Here is a 19,391-nt window from a genome sequence, read left to right as displayed (position 1 = left end):
ATTAATGTACCATAGAAATTCCCATCAATTCAGCCATTTCTTCATGCATATGTATATTTCGCCTATCCCTCATAACAAGTTCTATATAGCAGTCTCAAAAGCAAAGTTTTTATCTTCATTTTAGATCAAACAATATTTGTTTGAGCCCACACATTGTTATAGCTCAGAAAACATCTGACCAAAAAAAAAAAAAAGATTCCATAGCCAAGAACAAAATGTGTACATTTGTATTAAAGTGCTTCACAATACACACATACCCAACACAATATCTGTTGGTAAAATCATGTCAGTAATCCAGCTACTTGAATTAGAATACATGTATAGCATCATATCAGATAACAGAATTAACAATTTTAGACATTATAGAACATTAGAATTAACCAACATCATCAAAGATCACTGTCACCCGATAGAGCGTCCCATGTCCTGATGGGATTAGGGATAAGCTAACAAAACTAACCTGGGAAGCATAAAACCTTAGAGAGATGTTCAGGCTTCACACTGTCTTCATGAGCATGGACTTCACAAATTTCATGTAGATTTTATTTGGGGGGAAAAAAATACAGAACCAAGGAAGTGTTCAGTATTTCTAAGTGAATCCTAAAGACCTGATTAATTCAACTAGTGCCACAAACACTATGTTTGTACTCAGTTACAGGTCAGAGAAAAAGTAAAAAACCAAAACAAAATTTGGCATAAAGAGATGATTACAAGGAAGGGAGGTAAGAGACTGGAATAAGAATAACAGAGACAACTCTTTGTGTAATGACAACAGCAGGGGTGATGTTGACTGGGTAAGCGGTGGGAGGGAGACAAACCTGGTCTCTAGGAGTCAATGACATCAACACAAGTGATTGCAGTCCAGATATCACAAGAAGAAAAGGGAGCATGTACAACTCCTGGCAAGAAGCTGATGTATTCTCTAAAGACTTTCTCTCTTTGGAAATCAAACAAAAAGTGTGATGAAAAAGAAATTAAAGGAAAGCAATATCTAAAAAATAATTTTAAATCCAATCGAATGGGTCACTGAGAAATGAAGATTAAACAAATTTGACCAATACTGGGATCAAACACACGACAATTGTGTTATTGGATTGACACTTTAACCAACTGAGCTTATTAGCCATATAACAATGGGTCCAATATAAATATATAGTTCTAGATCTATAAATAACATTAAAATGAATGGAAAATTAAAATGGAAGCCAAAAAATATCTTTCCAGATAATGTGTATAAAAAAAAATATTTCAATAATTAACACCTTTCTAAAATTTTGATAAAATGTGTTGTCACGCAAATTTCAGCTCCATGTGATAATGAAATGTCAAAATAAACGATTCAAATTTTGACCATGGACTAAAGTGTAACGTCATAGTAGGGAGGGAAAAAAAAGCTGAGTGACATTCATTGTGTCTTAGAACTGATTCTCAAACTAAATCATCCTCTACATCAAAACTAAATTAAAAAAAAAAAAAAAAAGCTAGGTAAAGCTAGTGTCTGACAGACATTTGAATGTCCAACTCTGCAGACAAACACATTTGTACTCTAACAACATATTTTGTTGATGTTTACCTTATTAAAATGCAAGGAGCAGTGACTTTAGAAACCATGTTGTTTCATTAACTACTTGCTAACTGTTCAAAGTCTGTTTAATAAAACAGCAATTTGTTTTAAAGAACTAAACAACTTCAGCTTTATGACCAATGTTCTGTGCCCTAACCCTAAAGTTGTATGACCAATGGATAGTTCTGTTCATTAGAACAACTGAAATTGTATGACCAATGGATAGTTCTGTTCATTGGAACAACTGAAATTGTATGACCAATGGATAGTTCTGTTCATTGGAACAGCTGAAGTTGTATGACCAATGGATAGTTCTGTTCATTGGAACAGCTGAAGTTGTATGACCAATGGATAGTTCTGTTCATTGGAACAGCTGAAGTTGTATGACCAATGGATAGTTCTGTTCATTGGAACAACTGAAATTGTATGACCAATGGATAGTTCTGTTCATTGGAACAGCTGAAGTTGTATGACCAATGGATAGTTCTGGTCATTAGAACAAGTTCACACATCCAATGGAAAACAAAACATTTCCAGCTTCTAAAAGATAAAGTAAAAAAAAATATTGTCACAAAAAATTGCAAGCTCATCTAGGCTACAACAGAAAGCTACATATCAACATTGAATTGTCAGAGATTAATTCTACAAGTCCAAATGCCAATGATTCTATGACTAAACCCAGGATTCCCCTAACTCAATGTAACATCACGAAATAACAAACAGTTTGATACAAATGAAAAATTAAATTATAAATAAGGATCAAGTGTACATGCATTATATCTAAACTATATGAAAGACAAGGAAATGGTACAATCAATTCAAAAGAAACAAATCCTGAAAATCTTTAAACAAAAAAAAAATACAAAATTATTCATTTATAGATTTATTTTTTAATATTTGTTTCTTCTAATTCTCAAAAATTTGCCACCAAAATTTTTTTGTGTGATTTTATTCACTATTTGAAGCTACATTGTTAGAAAGTGGTCATTAAATACATAATGGACACATTTATAAATAATTTACATTTTTGTACAAGTCAAAAAAAAAAAAAGTAATTTCATCAAAAGCGCTAATAAAGTGTAATTATCCTACACCAAAGTATGACTTCCCCTAATGTATTAGATCTCACTATAATACAATAATGATATAAGCTAAAATCATAACATTCAACAATAAGCAAAAAAAAAAAAAATCCTAGGGGAAAAAAAGAACATTTCTAGTCACACAATTAAGTAATTGTTTTATACAAATCTATTTTTCCTTCTTGCACTTGAGAAATGAATTTCTTCCAAATAATATTGAAGTATAACTGAAGCCTTGCAACTATTACTTCTGTGCACTATGTACCCCCAATGTTTAGCATTGTACTGGACTTCTTACAATATCATAAGATAAGAGAGCTGTGATACACTTTTGTTACAGATATGCATAGTAAAGAATTAAGTAGAAATGGTGAGTCAAGAAAGAAAACAATGGAAATGGTGGAAAAGAAAATCTAGTCAATTTTTTTTTCTTAGAAACATTTGTAAAACTAAAAAATAACAAAGAGAGAGAAAAAATCTGGACATAAGAAAAAAAAAACTAATTTAAAAAAATAGAAGAGTTTCATTGCCTGTAGCTAAGTAAAACTATCACTCCAAAGAATATTATCATTCCACTTCCATACCCTGTCCACACTTTGTCCCTGTTTTCTTAGATCAGTTTCAGCTAAGGGACTTCAGAATAAAAGCCTGGGTGATTTACTTGAGCAGTCTACAAAGGCTAAACACTTCAATTTTAGTGAACAAATCTATGAACTAAACATATAAAAAATGAAGTTCTACTAACAAGCATACACTGATACTTAAACAATGACATGAGGCCAAAAATATAATGCAACAAAACTGAAGCATCTTATTTAACAAATACATGAACTTTCTCTGTAAATTATAATATAACACAACACAGGCTAATTCTGATTCTGGTGGATACACTCTTACTTAATGTTTTTTGTCTAGTTAGAAAACTTTTGCATATTGCAGTTGGAATTATTGATAAATAATCTCACAGTAGATTTTTATTAGGTCTGTATTTAAAAAAATAATTTTGTGTGAGTATAAAATGATTTAATTTAAAAAAAATTTAATGTCTCAGTAATTTACAGAAAATAAAAAAAAAGTTGATAAAATACTTCCATTTCTCAATATATATGTAATTAAATAAGTAAACCTAGATATCAAAATAATAATATGTTTAATATGTTTGTATTCCCTTAACCATTTTGAAAATTAGAGATCCATTTTGTCATGACAAAAAAAAAAAACAACATCTAAAACAAAACAAGGTGATCTATTTCTTCTTTGTAAGAAATAATTAAAATGTTTGAAAAAAAAATTGCAATGACACATTGAGCAGTTAAAAATGTATGCATTAAATTAAAGAAAATAGCCAATGTTAAATTATTATAAATAAAATGATAGTCATAAATATTTATAATTCATATGGCTCGACCACATTTCTTTTTCCTATAGTAATTAAGCTTATCTTGATATGTCCATAAAATTTATGTCACAAACTGTGGAGACCCACTGCTCTCGAGTGTACATAACATATGAAGAGGCCAAGGAAGGAGTTGAAACATTGTGTAGCAGGAAGAAAAAACAGCAAAGCAGAATTAAAACAGAAAATATTCAAGGGAGACAAATCAGGTTCAAAACTAGAAACTGGAGCTGGTAGGGGGTACTGCAAAGTGCTGTCCTCAGGACATTTCATTCACCAATGGAGCTGGTAGGGGGTACTGCAAAGTGCTGTCCTCAGGACATTTCATTCACCAATGGAGCTGGTAGGGGGTACTGCAAAGTGCTGTCCTCAGGACATTTCATTCACCAATGGAGCTGGTAGGGGGTACTGCAAAGTGCTATCCTCAGGACATTTCATTCACCAATGGAGCTAGTAGGGGGTACTGCAAAGAGCTGTCCTCAGGACATTTCATTCACCATTGGAGTGGCCAATAACATGAAATAAGAGAAACTGAAAAAGTTTCACTTATGACAATACAAAATGATATATGTGTGTACACACAAATAGGATAAAAAAATTAATAACAATCTAAAAATGAAATGACTGCTAAGGCCTGGTAGCACAGCTTTAATCTATTGTATTTGAGAATGTTACAACACAATTAATTGAATGCATTTGAAATTGTTTCAACTGTAGATCTTTTTTTATAACTTCTTGGAAAAAATTTACTGCTTCATAAGTATGTATGTATCTTTCTATATTTGAGGACTAGATCGTCACTGGCTTCATGTTTTTATGTATTTTGTATGAGAATTAAATAGAAGAAATAAGCTCCACATAAAAGTGACTGCACAGGCTGTAGAGGCTTCTTTCTGTTTAGCTTTAATAAAACAGACTTTATACTATTGTGAGAAAGACAAGGGATAGAGACCAATGATGCTTGCCATGTGGTGAAATCTTACTACCATAATAATAATGGGTAATAGTTCTTTAATTCTTTACATTTTTTCATCTTGTTTCTGAACTGAAAACTTGGGCAGTGTCTAGTGGTCGCAGGTGGTCTCAAGCAAGCTGCACACAAATAGTTGAAACTTTCCAGCAGCCATTAAGTAAGTTATTCTTTTGTAGAACCTTCCTGCAAAATCATGAATTCAGACAGTTCTGTTGATAAGGCTTTAATGCCGGGATCTCAGTGCTAATGAAAAAGTTAGTGTTCAGGAAAGATAAGTCAATTATGAACTTCCCAACAACTAATATCAGGGTGATTCAAATGACAATTTGTCACAACTTTCATTTCATACAAAAAACAATCAATTACATAGTGTTAACGCTGCAATTCATCCTGTCAACTCTCCAGGGCATCGAGAACCTTCATAATTTGTTGCTTGATGACACGTGTTGCATCAGAGGCCGTGGGAATGTTGAAACTGTTCAGAGGAGAATTAAATGATCATACTATCAATATATTTTATATCAAATAATTGTGTTTCTACAGGTTTAAAGGTCAATGTCATTTGTTTATTTTGAAGTTATAAGTTATGTAGAGTGTGTTGATTCAGTGTCAGAACAGCCTAGGTAGGACAGTATTAAGTTGGACTTTATAATGCTGTTGTATATTTATTCCCTTTTAAGGGTAAGATATTTTAGTTGTCACAATCAGAGAAGCAATTAAGAAGATTACATTTTAGATTATACACCTTTTTATAACTCTAGTGGTAGTATGTATAGGGGTAGTAGTGTGCGTATAGTCAACCGACATGAATGGCCCCAGGCCAGAGCTAGACGAGCAGTCAACTCTAACGAGTGATGACAGACAGCCACAGTGAGTGACAACATGACAGTTCAGAAAGGATCAGTGTTGTGAATAATACTTATACCAGTCACATCAGGTGTACTCCGGTGATCACCCAGAAAGGTCGAGCAATGTTCTGTCTGTTTCTAGAAGGTCATTAAGAATCCTATATAAAGAGCAAAGGTAACAGAGTTTAGTTAGTCACAACAGAGTTCTTGTTACAACAGTACAGAGTTTATACAGTGGTTCAGATACCCATGGCAGAAGATTTGTAGTCAGTGTTACATATTGCCCAATTATATGGTATGGGCTGTGATTTATTGAACGTTACATTTATGTTACTTTGAAGCCCTGAATTTTCAAGTTCTTTCAGTTGGTAGTGTCGTGTTGTGCAGTTTACAGAGAGCCTGGAAAGTGAGAGTCGTTACAATAAATTTTATACATATTTTTAAAATATAGGCCTACTTTGTTGTTTTTTTTAGATGCCAGTGTTAGACTAGAGTGGAGTTTTTATGAATGTGAGAAAGAAAAGTCCATTGTGGAGATGACTTATTGTTTGTAAGGTTACCTGTGCGCATCTGTAATGTGAAATTTGTCATCTTCATGTGAGCCATACTTGAAAGTAATTAGAGTCGGCTGCTTCTTCTTGGAGGTAATTTTCACTATGGTGCCTAATGCCCGCCTTGCCTGTATGTGTGCCATACCTTTACGAGATGGGATCTCTCGTAACACATATAGGTGACTCAAAGTCACTAGAAGGTAACTGAAAACCAAGAAAAATCTAGAATTTGATGTAAAGAAGAATTTAGCAAGAATGAAACATAAAAACTGTTAATTGTTCAGGCATTTAAGAGACATGTTTAATCAACATTAGTTTGGACATATGTGAATATGTCTTTTCTGTGCCAACCATAATAAATCTGCAGAATTATCACTGACAATAATGTATGACTGGGCTAAACAAATAAATAAAAATGGGGCCTGTTAAAGTCCTTCTTATTTATGGGGGCAGACATTGTGAAGCTCATCTGTTTTTATGGCTAACTGTTAACAAGGGTGTCATGTGGCCAGCACAATGACCAACTCCTTTACTTTCCTAATCTAAGTCAGGTACTGATTAGAGTTGGTTGGTTTCAGGGGCACCCTATAAATCGTGAATCCAATCCAAGTCTCAAGCAGGATCTAAACTTGAGACCACTCTGTTCAGAAGCCAAACACTATACCACTCAGTCACCATAATGACTGAGCAAGCTTTGTTTGTTTGGACCAGTTACTTAGTTTTGATTCATGATGCCACCACTACAATGTTCCCAGCTAAGAAAGTCAGTTGCATCACTAATCCAATAATATTACATTTAAGTTAAGTCAGAGTTGCTAGCCTATTGAACAATTTTATAGAGAGTTCTTGAGCAATGTTTCTATGTAAATACCTGGGATATTTGTGTCCACTTCTGTGGAACTCCATACACCTACAAGAATATATGACATCTGGTTTCTGAATCCATGTCTCCAGGCTAACCACTTCCTTCTCCTGGTCTTCTTCAGAGTCTTCTGCACTGATCTCTTCACCTTGAAAAAGTATACATTATTTCATTTCAATAGTTAGATATTATCACAGACATTCAATATGATATGAAAAGTAAATAATAAAAATATCTCTCTTGCCCTGTAGCTAGATAATACAACAAATGCTTGAAAAGTAAAAAATAATAATCTATCTCTTATAATGTTATAATTTTTCTTAAAATTAATGCTATTTGAGTACATTTATTGTGTATTTTACATTTATATGTGAACAGTAAAACGTATACTTATAAATTACTTTTTTATCATTAGTTTTACTTAAAGCTAGAACAGTCTCTTTCATTCCATTAGACTGTTAACTTTATCCCAATTATTTCTGTTATAAAAAAGAGTATGTCTTTATTTACTTTTAAAGCAAGGTATAGAACTAAAGAAAAAACTTCCACATTATGATGAAGATTTTTAAAAATCTGATTTCCAAGGAAGAAAGAAAGGAAACTTAAGGAGGGGGGACACAAATAGTCACATTTAAAAAAAAAAAGGAAATTATATTTATAATGAATCAAAATGTCAATGCAAATCAGTATTGATAGATGATCTTACCTTCATCATCATCCCCTATTGTAAATACATTAGCCAGATTTCTGTACCTCTTGCCTGTTCTTTCTGAACTATTCACATGCCTGGATGTTCACAAAACAAAGTAGAAAAAAATTGTAAATAGCCATTTGTTTTTCTATTGGTCAATCTACTTAGTCTTTAACTTTTTAGCTCAATAACTTTTTAACTTTTTCTTAACTTCAAGTTGGTACCTTTCTGTTGATCCATCATTTTTAATGTAGTTAGCCAACTTTTCTTTCATCTCAACAGATTTGGTTTTCACTGCTACTGACAACTTGCCAAGAAGGTCCTTAGAAAACTAAACAGAGACAATATTGTGGTTATTGTGGCTGAAACTTCTTATAGTTAGACATACATGCATTCGTAAGAACAAAGCTATATCATTAAGTAAATAGCATATTTGAAAAGCATCATGAATAGTATTTTCCTGACTAAAGAATGTGACATATTGAACAGAGCACTAACATATCTGATGGGACTGTTCTCATCCCCTTGTCCTTTGTTTCTTCCTGAGCCCCCACTGTTGTTGGAAGTGCTGTCCACACCGTTGTGAGAGACAACCTGGGACATGTCAGCCACACCATTCTGGGATGTGGCTTTTAGAATGTTGTGAATAGCTGGAAAAAGATATTAATTTACTATATATGAAAAACAACTTAGTCACTTTTAGTGGCAAAACAAATGGATGAAAATTCAGTTTTAACTTTTTACAAAGTATTATTAGAATTGTCCATAATATTACATGTGTCTAAACTAAATATGTTTTTAGCTTTAATTGTTAAGAGTCTTTAATGATCTCATTAGTTTTATGCTGTTCCAAAACTGAGGTCCTGTTTAATGTGACAACATGATGCTAATACACTAAGACAGTCGCCAAAATTTTGTTTAAATTTCTTTACTTCTTGAAGTATTATTCTATACTGTAATTATTATTACCTAAGCACTCCCTATCACCATCAGACACCTACCAGGGTAGCCTCCTTTGGCAACTGACACATAAGATTTGCCTTTCTGTAAAATGTTGGCCACAACCATGTTGACATATTGGTCCTCCTCCTCCCTGCCACTGCCCATAAAACACAAGTGTTCCCCAGCTGCAGCCGACTCTGTGCAGGAAACATTAACCACTCATTAAGTCAAATTATTCATTGGTAGCATTTGGGTTAACTAATGGTTTAGCTCTTTCTCTACTAATCGACGGTACAATCATTGATTTGACCTCATTTAATTAAATTAATGTTTTATTTTTTTAACTTGACTTTGTGTTATATAAAAAGAGCATTCATTTCCCTTTAATTCTATACCAAACATAACATTTTCTGATAACAAACAACAAAGCTATTGAAGCCCAATCATAACAGAGTAGTGAAATAGTAAAGAGCAAAATAAAGAAGTCCTAGAAAACATGAAAAAACAATTACAGAGAGAAAGAGTTAAGTTAGCCTTGAAAGTACAAGGTTATCAGTCTTTTTTTTTTTTTACAAATCATCTCCCTTGCCACTGAAAATTGTTTTAAATTTCCAAACATATGTAAATATAATTTCACCTCCCCACAAATTTTAATTGGAATGTGTAAACTAACTTACTTGCGGTCATTGCTTGGGCCTGTGCAGCAAACAAAGCAAGTACAGCTACATTAAATTCTTCTGGATTCTGCAACATCTGAGAGAAATAAAGTGAAAACTCTTTTGAAATAAAGGAAAGAGTTACAATTTTTTTAAAAATAAAAAAATTAATGAGCCAAAATTTAATTTGATCAAAGTGTTTTTTTATCAACTCATGATATATTATCACAAGGTTCTCATGGCTCACAAAAGGCCTTCCTTCAGGAAACAGTACCAGGAAAAAGAAGAAGAGCAGACAGAGAAAGCGATGGGAAGACAACATAAAGAATAGATAGACCTGTCATTGAATGAAATTATATCCAAGGCAAAAAACAGAGAGGAACAGAGAAAGACAGTCAACAGATCTTGTGTGGTGCCCCAAAAGTACAACAGACTAAGGCATAGGTGAAGGTGATATGATCCCCATTACATGTAAATACTTACCAAATTAGAGTCCAGGTGGAATGCTGTTGTTAAGTGTTCTGTGTTGTATTGCTCAGCAGGTCTACAATCTACCACAAAGTAACGCACAGTATCTTCCTGGATGTATAAATGAACAAAAGAAAGAATGTATAATTTTGAAAGTTATAAATGACAATTAACCAACAAGTCATACAGAGATTAATTTGTCCAGTACTTCATTGAGACCACTAAAACAGTTGAGCTTATGTCTACAAGCCTTCTAAAGCAGAGATGGTTTGCCTAACAACTAGTATTTGTAGAAAGGATGTTAAAAACACAAGTTAAATGTAGGATTTCAATTCAGAATCATTGGTTGAGCAGCCTACTGCTGTAACTACTCTTGAATCATACAATCTTTCAAACTATCTCACTAAAAAATTGTCTTGCTTAGTTATTTTTAAGAGAAGTTCATATGCAAATCTATCTCTGATTTCAAAATGAGCCATAATGGTTATATTATACTGTTGGAAAGCAATGACTAAAATAATTATTAAAATTTATTGAAACAAGGTTAAACTGAAAATCATGGGAATTACTTCTTGAGATTCATACAACATATATGTGTGTGTGTGTGTGCATATATTCATACACATATATATATATATATGTACAAAGATTCTTTCATCTCTTAAATGTCTGTAATTAAATAAAATAAGAACTGCTTACATTAATGATGTGATTTTGATTAGCTTGCAGTAGCTCTTCCCCAGATACCATCAAACACAGTGAGTCCATAAATTCACTGTCTGCCTCTTTTTGAGCCACAACACTGCTCCCAAACATAGCTAGCTGGTAATCCTACCAACAACACCAACAAATATCAATGTGATACTAGCAATGTTTATTGTTTAAGAAGCTAAACATGTCAATGAGATAAACATAAGCATATTGTGGTTAGTTTCCTTTAAGCAGTGGCGTGACCAAGGGGGGTGCAAATGGAATGGGCCACATGGGATGACATTAAGGAGTGATACAAAGTAGAAATAATATTTTAGGGAAAAAAATATTTTTGAAAAATCAGTTAATTTTTAAAAAGAAGTAATGGTAGCTAGATACAATACAAACTTGCTTCTTGACATTTAAGTATTTTTTTTAACAAGGAATAATTTAGGTTGAAATGCCATCAAAATACTTTATATCATTTGCAATATGTTAAGAATGTATTTCTCAAACAGCAGAGCATGCCCTTATATCATTCTGATGACTCCTTGTACATGAACAAAGCAGGCCTGCTACAAAACATCTTGTTGAACATGAGGATGATCTTATGACCATCTAGTTAAATTCAAACAATCATACTCTATGGCCTCGAATGTCTCTCACAATTCAGTAATGGCCCATCCCCAAGTCATCTAAAATTGCACTAATCTGAAAAATGACCCACTATTATTCCCAAAACTCAAAATATTTTGAAAAAAATTATTATTTCCAGCCAAGCTGATAAATGGTATAAGTCCTGACTAAGATAATTAATATTGACACTCATTTACTAATATTTACTTCTTAAATTAAGATGTTTTGTAGTTTCATTTTATTCCTGGGAAGAATGACTGACTGCGACATCCAAAAATAAACACAATATTTAAATTGCATCAAATCAAGTTGAACCATCTACAACTTGACTGTTACAGACACAAACATTGTTCTAGATATGGAAAACTTACCCTTCTAAAAGACTGTGGTGTTTTAGATGCATAATACTGGGCAAGAGAACAAAAATCTTCAATATCTTCAGCTTCCAATGCTTGTGGGAAGCTTATTAGTGACTCTATAAAAAAAAAACGTAATGTAGATAAGTATTATAAATTATATATAAATCTAGTTCGACTTGCAGAACTTTCCACAACTTTTTCATTGTGGTGTCCTACATGGTTGGACAACGAAGAGAATGATACATCTAGATATGCTACATCTGATTAGACAGTTATTTTTGTCTACTTCCATCTCATTTATTTGTAGGTCAATGTGGAATATAGACAGCAGGAAGTCAACTCCATCATAAGGCAAGCCTTCAGAACAGGCAACCATGAACACATCTTTCTACAGACAGTATTATTAATAAAATACAGAAAATTAAATGCAAAACAAGAAATAAAAAAAAAAACAGTAATCAAATGCTTACCTATTAATTCTTCCTTGCTTTGTTCTTTAGTATCAAGTATAGTTTCTCTAAAAGAACCAAAGAAAAACTGACAATAAGAAAACTTAAAAAAAATAATGAAAAAATAAAAGTAATGCTTAAATAAACATTTTATTACATGAAACATTTTTTTACATTTTAATAAATTATAAGGAAAAAAAATAAAAATTTGCACAATCAAACCTTACTACAAAATTTAATTGATGTTAATATTCTGATGTTACAGAGCACTAGACAAGTCGCAGGGGTTTGTGTTTCAAGGTGTTATATTCAGCCATACTAACTTATGAAATAACAGAGTTTGCTATAACCAGGGTTTAGCTGTAATGTTATCAAGTTATTATTAATTTTATATATATCTGTAAAGCATAAAGAATAATAATTGAAAATGTCCAACCTGGCATTGACAAGAATGACAAGTGCCATAAAGAGAATGAGGAATGGATCTGCATGTTGAAATATCACATCCCACATAGCCAAACATACATGAAGGTCACAGACACCACCAAACAAACTGTTAAACTAGGTCACAAAAGAGAGAAACATTACTGAAGAAAGCTCAAATGTGAGGTACACAATCAACTATGCTTTGATACCATAAAAATTAAGTTGATTCTTTTTTTAAAGCATTTCAATTTAAAGGACATTCTATTTTTTTTTTTTGACAAAATTGTGTAAGTCTTACCCAGGACATAACATATAGGTCAGGTGTCACTCTGCGTGTGTCTAAATAGGAGCACAGTTGTGGGTCATGATATTGTAACAATAAACGAAACAAATTAAAAGGTTTTCCATTCTTTTTGCAGCCACTGAAAGAAAAAAAAAAATTAATGAGTACAATTCAATGATAGTTTCAAAACAATATTATCATAACTCAATTAGCCAGAATTCAGAACACAGGATTTATTCCTTTGTTGAATGTGAAAGAGAAAATACAATTATCACCAATATAATATTGTTTGTTACAATAAATGTCATGAATCTATGCTGCGACCTCATTTTACTTCTTTCTAGAAATGGGGTCAAGTCAAAGAAGTTGTAATTAACAAATTAACCAATCAGAAAAAGAAGTCAGAAAAAAAGTTGCATACATCAGTTTCTGGAAGGTGATGGACACAAGAAATATTAGGGACAGAATTTTCTATGATTCTAGAAAAGACAATTTAAAAAAGGGGAAAAGTGAGTTAGTCAGGGTCCTCTGGTAATTGTCAGTCCTTGAGCTTTTGAAGTCTTTGAGTTGTAGCGGGTAGATAAATTATTTAAGTATTTGATATATTTTAAGTAGATTATTAGCAAACGTGAAGTTTAAGGTAAGAAGGTAGAAAAGCTCTGGTGTTCAGTTATTGTGCTATTACATTACTGTCAATTTGTTACTTCAGCTATTGTGTAAGAATATATTTCAAGTAATGCTGTATTAGTAATTACTGAATGGATCTTTTGAACAAGTTTATTAAAAGAAAGAAAAAAAAAAGTCTAGAAGTTTCTTCAGTGTATTTAGCCATTTTATAATTCCACGGCAAGGGATTCTGTTTATCATTATATATAAATACAAAGGATAGATAATCATTGTATTGAAAAACTATCATAATTATAAAATCATAAATTTGGCACTGCAGGAAACAGTAACCATAACAGTAGGGAGTAGATTTTATAAGAAGAGGATAACAAACTTAAAAGTATTAGAACAAAATCATAATTTAATATCAACGCAAAATGTTACACTTACTGTGGAATGAATTTATTTAATATAGAATAAAAGCAATTGTATAGTTCAGATGTGCTCATTTTGACTGCCAGTAAAACTTGTAGAATGTCCATCCATCCATTGTTTGCTGTATATTTAATGCCTCTGGATTTACAATAGAAAGTGACTATCGTCTCCAGGTCGCTCACTATGGAAACCTTATCCTCTTCCTCATTACCTAGTTTATCTAAAACACCAACAAAAATATAGACTGTTAAATATGAAGCAGCCATGAGGTTTGAATCTTATTGTTTTAAATGACATGGGAAGTTATATTACAATACACTGAAAATATAATTATAAATATATATATTTTTTTTTTGTAGAACTGGTTAATAAATATATACTATAATTCAAAAGTCAATAAGGGTATGGTGTTACTAATTAGAATAATAAAAAGAACAATCATGTTAAAAATCATAAACTTCAGGCAGTGGCGTAGATAGGGATTGGTCTCTTTAGGGGCCCCAGCATTTTGACATTCGACATCATGACATGAGATAATGTACTTAATAAACATAATTAAGTCTAAATTCAAGTTGGTACAAATTTTAAAAAATAATCATAAAGACTATTTTAACGTTGTTTATTGGCAAAATAATACACAATTTTCTTTTGGCCTTATTAGCCAGAAAAAAACAACATTTCAGTGTCTCTTTGAGTTTTCATTTGTTTCAATGAAGCAGCCAAATCAATAACAATATAATTAACATTTATTTTATTCTAGAGTCTAGATCCAGTGACATTTTTTCATATAATGCATATTACGAACATTAAAAAAAAAAAAAAGGTTGAAAACAGTGATCACATTTTTTTTATCACAATTCTGACTCCCTATGTCACCAAACAAAATTGTTAAATAAATTATATTTTTACTTTATTTTTAGATGACTCTAAAAAAATTGCTAATGGTAGGCTGGGTAGATATGCAGCTAGAATGAAGTTTAGCTGGCAGATATACTGTTAATACAGAGAAGTTTGTATAAAAATTTTTTTGATATTTATTGTTTGTTTTAAATTTTTTTCCGCAAAATGTTACAACTTACCTACTAATTTTTTACAATCCTCCCGAAGCTGACCTTGAACTTCCATATCATACAAGCCATCAAACGAGGACAGGATATCTTTACCAACTGTACCGAGGCATATCTGTAGCAAGTATTATGTCAGCATCAGTGTTTATTTCAACTTACAAGTTGAATATATTGATATTTTCTAGAAATTAACTGTTATAAAAAAATTTATGCCAGATATATAACTTCCTGCGGGGTAGCTGGGAATCGCAATAATCAGAGTTGAGTATGAAATTATCATATTACTCTCTTAAGCTCATAGAGAGACATCAGATTAGCTTTGTCATATGATATAGAGATATGTATATATATATATATTATATGTAAACTCTGAGGAGTAAGACTTATGTAAGAAATTTTCACTTAAAATTAAATCTTACTTGCCAAACTTCTGCACGCAAATGTTCTGGAACAGGCCGCCCCTTGCAGATGTTACGAAGAGATCCAAAATCACATTCTTCAACCAGTGCAGTCTCTAGTTCAGATAACCTTATTTTGAAACATTAAAATTGGGATAACTTCTATTGCCTTTAATTGTATTATTACTTTCTTTGAGTTTGGAACAAAATAAAACTTTGACTTTTAGAATGAAAACCAATAATTTCTTAGAGGAAACAATAAGAGTTGTTTGATGACTTGAGTATAATAAAGTGAAAAGTGAGGTATACAAGTGAGTTGTCAGCTTAAACTGAAGTCAACCAATCACGCAATCATGATGCAGTAATAGATTACTGAATGCCATTTGCCTATGACACAGTTCTCTCTTGTCTACATATATATAAATAATTTTATTATTTAATATATATATTAATAATAGTATGTGCACTAGTGCTATATTACCATTATTATCATTCATATAGATCTTCTAAATCTAGATCTAGACTATTCTAGACCTCTGCCTCTGCTATATTATAAATATATCAGTTCATATCATACATTAATTTAGTGAATTTAGTGGCATAATACATCATTAATTTATTATCATGATTCATCTAGATCTAGTAATCTAATAGTATTATTTTATTATTATTAAAGATCTACTCTAGTGACACTCTAGTCATCTAAAATCTAGAGTCTAGAGTGACTACAGTAGTATAGCATTTATTTAGTATTATAAGTATTAGTAGTATAGTAATAGATCTAGAGTAATTAAATAAATGCTATTCAAACACCAATAGGCCAAATATTCAAAGTTTGACTTTGACAATGCATTATAAATTTGATAATGGTTTGACATAGGAAAGAAAATGTATCAAAATCTTCTTTAGTTTTTAGTTTTAGGAGAATAAGGATGACTACTTATATTTTTACCCCTAACCTATATTAGTTATTGTATTTAAGGTCAAAGAGGCCATGTGTCTTCACATTTTATTTGATTCCAAACACCAAAATCCATTCCAAACAGTCTCTATATTTTGGCATCAAAAAAGATTTTAATTCTATTATTAATATTAACTAAATTTTAAGATCCCAAGGCATGAAATCATAAAGATGTTTTCAAATTATGCAAAAATAAGAACAAAAAAAATTAAAATTTGAACACACTTACTCTACCAAAATTAGGTCACTGGGATAGTGATTCTACACGACTTTTAGACTTATTTTATGTTTGCATGATTAGATTTGTGTTAATTTTTTTTTTTTTTTTTTGTTTATTCATTTAATAAATTTCTAATGCAGATGATCTCTTGTAGTAAAGTACAGGCTAGGATGACCATTCTTGCCTAAATAGCTGAATCCTCTATATTCTCTCTTCTATATTAATCTAGATCTATCTAGTAGTTCTAGATCTAGGCATTTAACTTCATTCAATGTATAAGCTCACTCCAAACATTTGCTCATTTATTCTCTATAAAAAAAATGACAAACAAATCTATATATTATATTATATATAATTATTTATATATATTTACATTTTTTGGATTCCTCTGTTCTTTGGCATTAAAATTGATACATAGCAAGTCAAAAATGATAATGGTTTTTTTATTTAGGATAATGATCATAAAGTATAAATTGCAAACTTATTTTTTTTTACAGAGGGGGTGGGGTCTGGGGAGGCTCAATTAATAGGCATAGTATAGATGTCTTAAAAAACTTTGTTTTATATATTTTTTTAAAATGTTCTATAAATATACTTTACTTTGTGATACATTTATTTTTCTATTAAAATAATATTGTGAATTTGTGAAATTCATGGATTATTGGACATTATGATTATATCTTCTGTGAGAGATGGATTTTTCATTATTGAGGGTAAGTCAACGGTAAGTGTGTTTGGCCTCATTTTTTCAAGCTAAATAATTGTCTCATGCTTCTGATTTTATTTTTTTTGAATTTCTCAATTCTTGGGCAATAAAAATGATATTATTATTAATATTATGTCCATAAAAGGTGAAATTGGTAAAAAAAAAAATGGTCATAAAAGTAGAATGTTGAGAGCTAAATCTGTTTTCTGCCATAAAGAAAACTACTCTAGAAGTGATTAAATAGATTAATTTAATAAGTTTAAAAAGTTACAATTCAATTAATATAAGTATTATATTATTATACTATTATAAGTAGATCTACTAATAAAAAAAATTATTAAATAGCAGAAATACTCAAATTATAGTCTTAATTAAATTATTAATTATATTTATTTATTATTAAATGAGAATAAATGAGAGAATCACAGAATAATAACTGAGAATTATGACTATGATTCTCAATTAGGATCTAGATCTAGATACAATCTACTTTATCTAGTTATCCTGCAGATCTAATTCCTGTATTTTATTAAAACGTATGAATCTCTAATCTTATATAATTAATATAAGGTTACTTTAACATAGCCTAATGGGCCAAAAAGAACGAACAAAAACAATACCAGCTAGTATCTCCGTCGAATACACAATCCGCCATTTTGAGTTTTATACGTGTTTATCAATAATAAAGTCGGAATCTATAGCAATGTCGTAAAATATTTACAGCATCATTGTCATTACTGTTAGATCTAATCTATAGATCTTCTTATCTTATATAATACAGACGTTACTTCAAAAAAGAAGATGATTACGTCCTACGCGTCATGCATTTAGTCATGCATATTAACCAATGACTTAAATTCTGCCAAGTCACTGGTTTTCCTGGCTAGCTCAGGCAACCCATTCCATGCTCTAATAGCACTAGGGAAGAAGGAGCATTTGTACAAATTTGTCCTAGCATATTGAGACAAGGAATGTGCCTTGTTTTTATATCTTCGTGTCTTTCTGAGTATTTTATTAAATTTTGTTTTTGTATTTGAAGATTATGGTTCAGTGTTTTATGTATGATTGCTACTTTACTTGTGAGTCTTCTGTCCTGAAGGCTTTCTAAATTTAGTGACTTTACTGAAGGTGTTACTCTAGTCAGATGTGAATATTCGTTTTTTTTATGAATCGCACTGCTCTATTTTGTGTCTGTTCCAGTTTCTTAATGTTTTCTTGAGTTGAGGGTCCCAAACGGAGGATGCATATTCTATTATTGGCCTAACCAGGTTAAATATAACATTTTAGTTTTATGTTCTTATTTGATTTATGGAAATTTCTTTTAATAAACCCTAATGCTTTGTTAGATTTTTTTTATAGTTTCATCAATATGTGGATTCCATATGACAGTTTTTCATTTATTATAACACCTAGGTATTTTGCGTTTTTATTCTGTGTTACTGGTTTGTCATGAATAAGATAAGTGGAATTTATTTGTTTTAGTTTTTTTGTTACTCTTAACAACTGACATTTTTCTGGGTGGAAAGACATGCTCCAATTTGATTGCAATTTCTGTAATTCATCTAATTCTCTTTGTAAAATATCTGTGTCTTGTGTTGTTTTTATTGTTCTATATATTATGCAATCGTCTGCAAGTAATCTGACTTTTGTTCCTGAAGTAATACAATTTGGTAAATCATTTATGTAAATTAAAAATAGTAGTGGACCTAATTTTAAGACTGTTCCTTGGGGTACACCTGAATTTACTGTTATCGGTGTTGACTAAGAGCCATTTATTATTACAGTTTGATCTAGATCTAGCTAGTCTATTATAGTCAATAGAGATCTAGATATCTATATATAATTATATAGATCTAGATCTAAGCATTTTATAGAAATTTTATTTTAAACATAGGCTCTAGATCTAGACCTAGACTCTCTTCTCTAGGTACTTTGACATCCTTACTCGCGTATGGCCTCCTTCAGTCGCGAAGCGACTATGGATCATCTCGTTGAGATGAATGCCTGGACATTAGCTATGGTCGGAACGATGTCTCCCACACATCAGTTCCCCCCTCTCCACGCAGCTGATGTATCCAAAGGAACGGCAGTGCGATACAGTTAGGGGTCAGCGGCGTCGCAG

The 19,391-nt window shown here is 31.4% G+C and overlaps 1 protein-coding gene across 1 annotated transcript; it reads right to left on the bottom strand.

The window, feature by feature from the left end:
* Positions 1–203: 203 nt before the first annotated feature.
* LOC106062532 (TBC1 domain family member 23-like) lies at positions 204–18,029 on the bottom strand. Its single transcript, XM_013220815.2, has 18 exons — positions 17,890–18,029; positions 15,404–15,512; positions 14,997–15,099; positions 13,933–14,137; positions 12,892–13,015; positions 12,604–12,728; positions 12,189–12,235; positions 11,731–11,834; positions 10,733–10,864; positions 10,049–10,144; positions 9,587–9,662; positions 8,969–9,106; positions 8,466–8,617; positions 8,192–8,298; positions 7,983–8,062; positions 7,286–7,424; positions 6,424–6,618; positions 204–5,490 (listed from the first exon to the last, which is right to left on the bottom strand). The coding sequence occupies exons 1-18, from the start codon at positions 17,922–17,924 to the stop codon at positions 5,409–5,411; spliced, it is 2,049 nt and encodes a 682-aa protein (XP_013076269.2). The 5' UTR covers positions 17,925–18,029; the 3' UTR covers positions 204–5,408.
* Between the last annotated feature and the right edge of the window lie 1,362 nt (positions 18,030–19,391).

Source organism: Biomphalaria glabrata, chromosome 14 (assembly GCF_947242115.1).
Source record: "Biomphalaria glabrata chromosome 14, xgBioGlab47.1, whole genome shotgun sequence".
Taxonomy (NCBI): Eukaryota; Metazoa; Mollusca; class Gastropoda; family Planorbidae; genus Biomphalaria; species Biomphalaria glabrata.
The sequence above is the reverse complement of the archived record's forward strand: the minus strand, read 5'-3'. Positions and strand labels throughout refer to the sequence as shown.

Coding starts and splice junctions, on each gene's coding strand:
- LOC106062532 (XM_013220815.2), bottom strand. CDS start 17,924: ATGGCGGATTGTGTATTCGACGGAGATACTAGCTG. Junction 13,016..13,932: donor TTAAATAAATTCATTCCACA/GTAAGTGTAACA, acceptor TTTTTCTTTCAG/TGGCTGCAAAAAGAATGGAA. Junction 12,236..12,603: donor GTCATTCTTGTCAATGCCAG/GTTGGACATTTT, acceptor TGGTTCTTTTAG/AGAAACTATACTTGATACTA.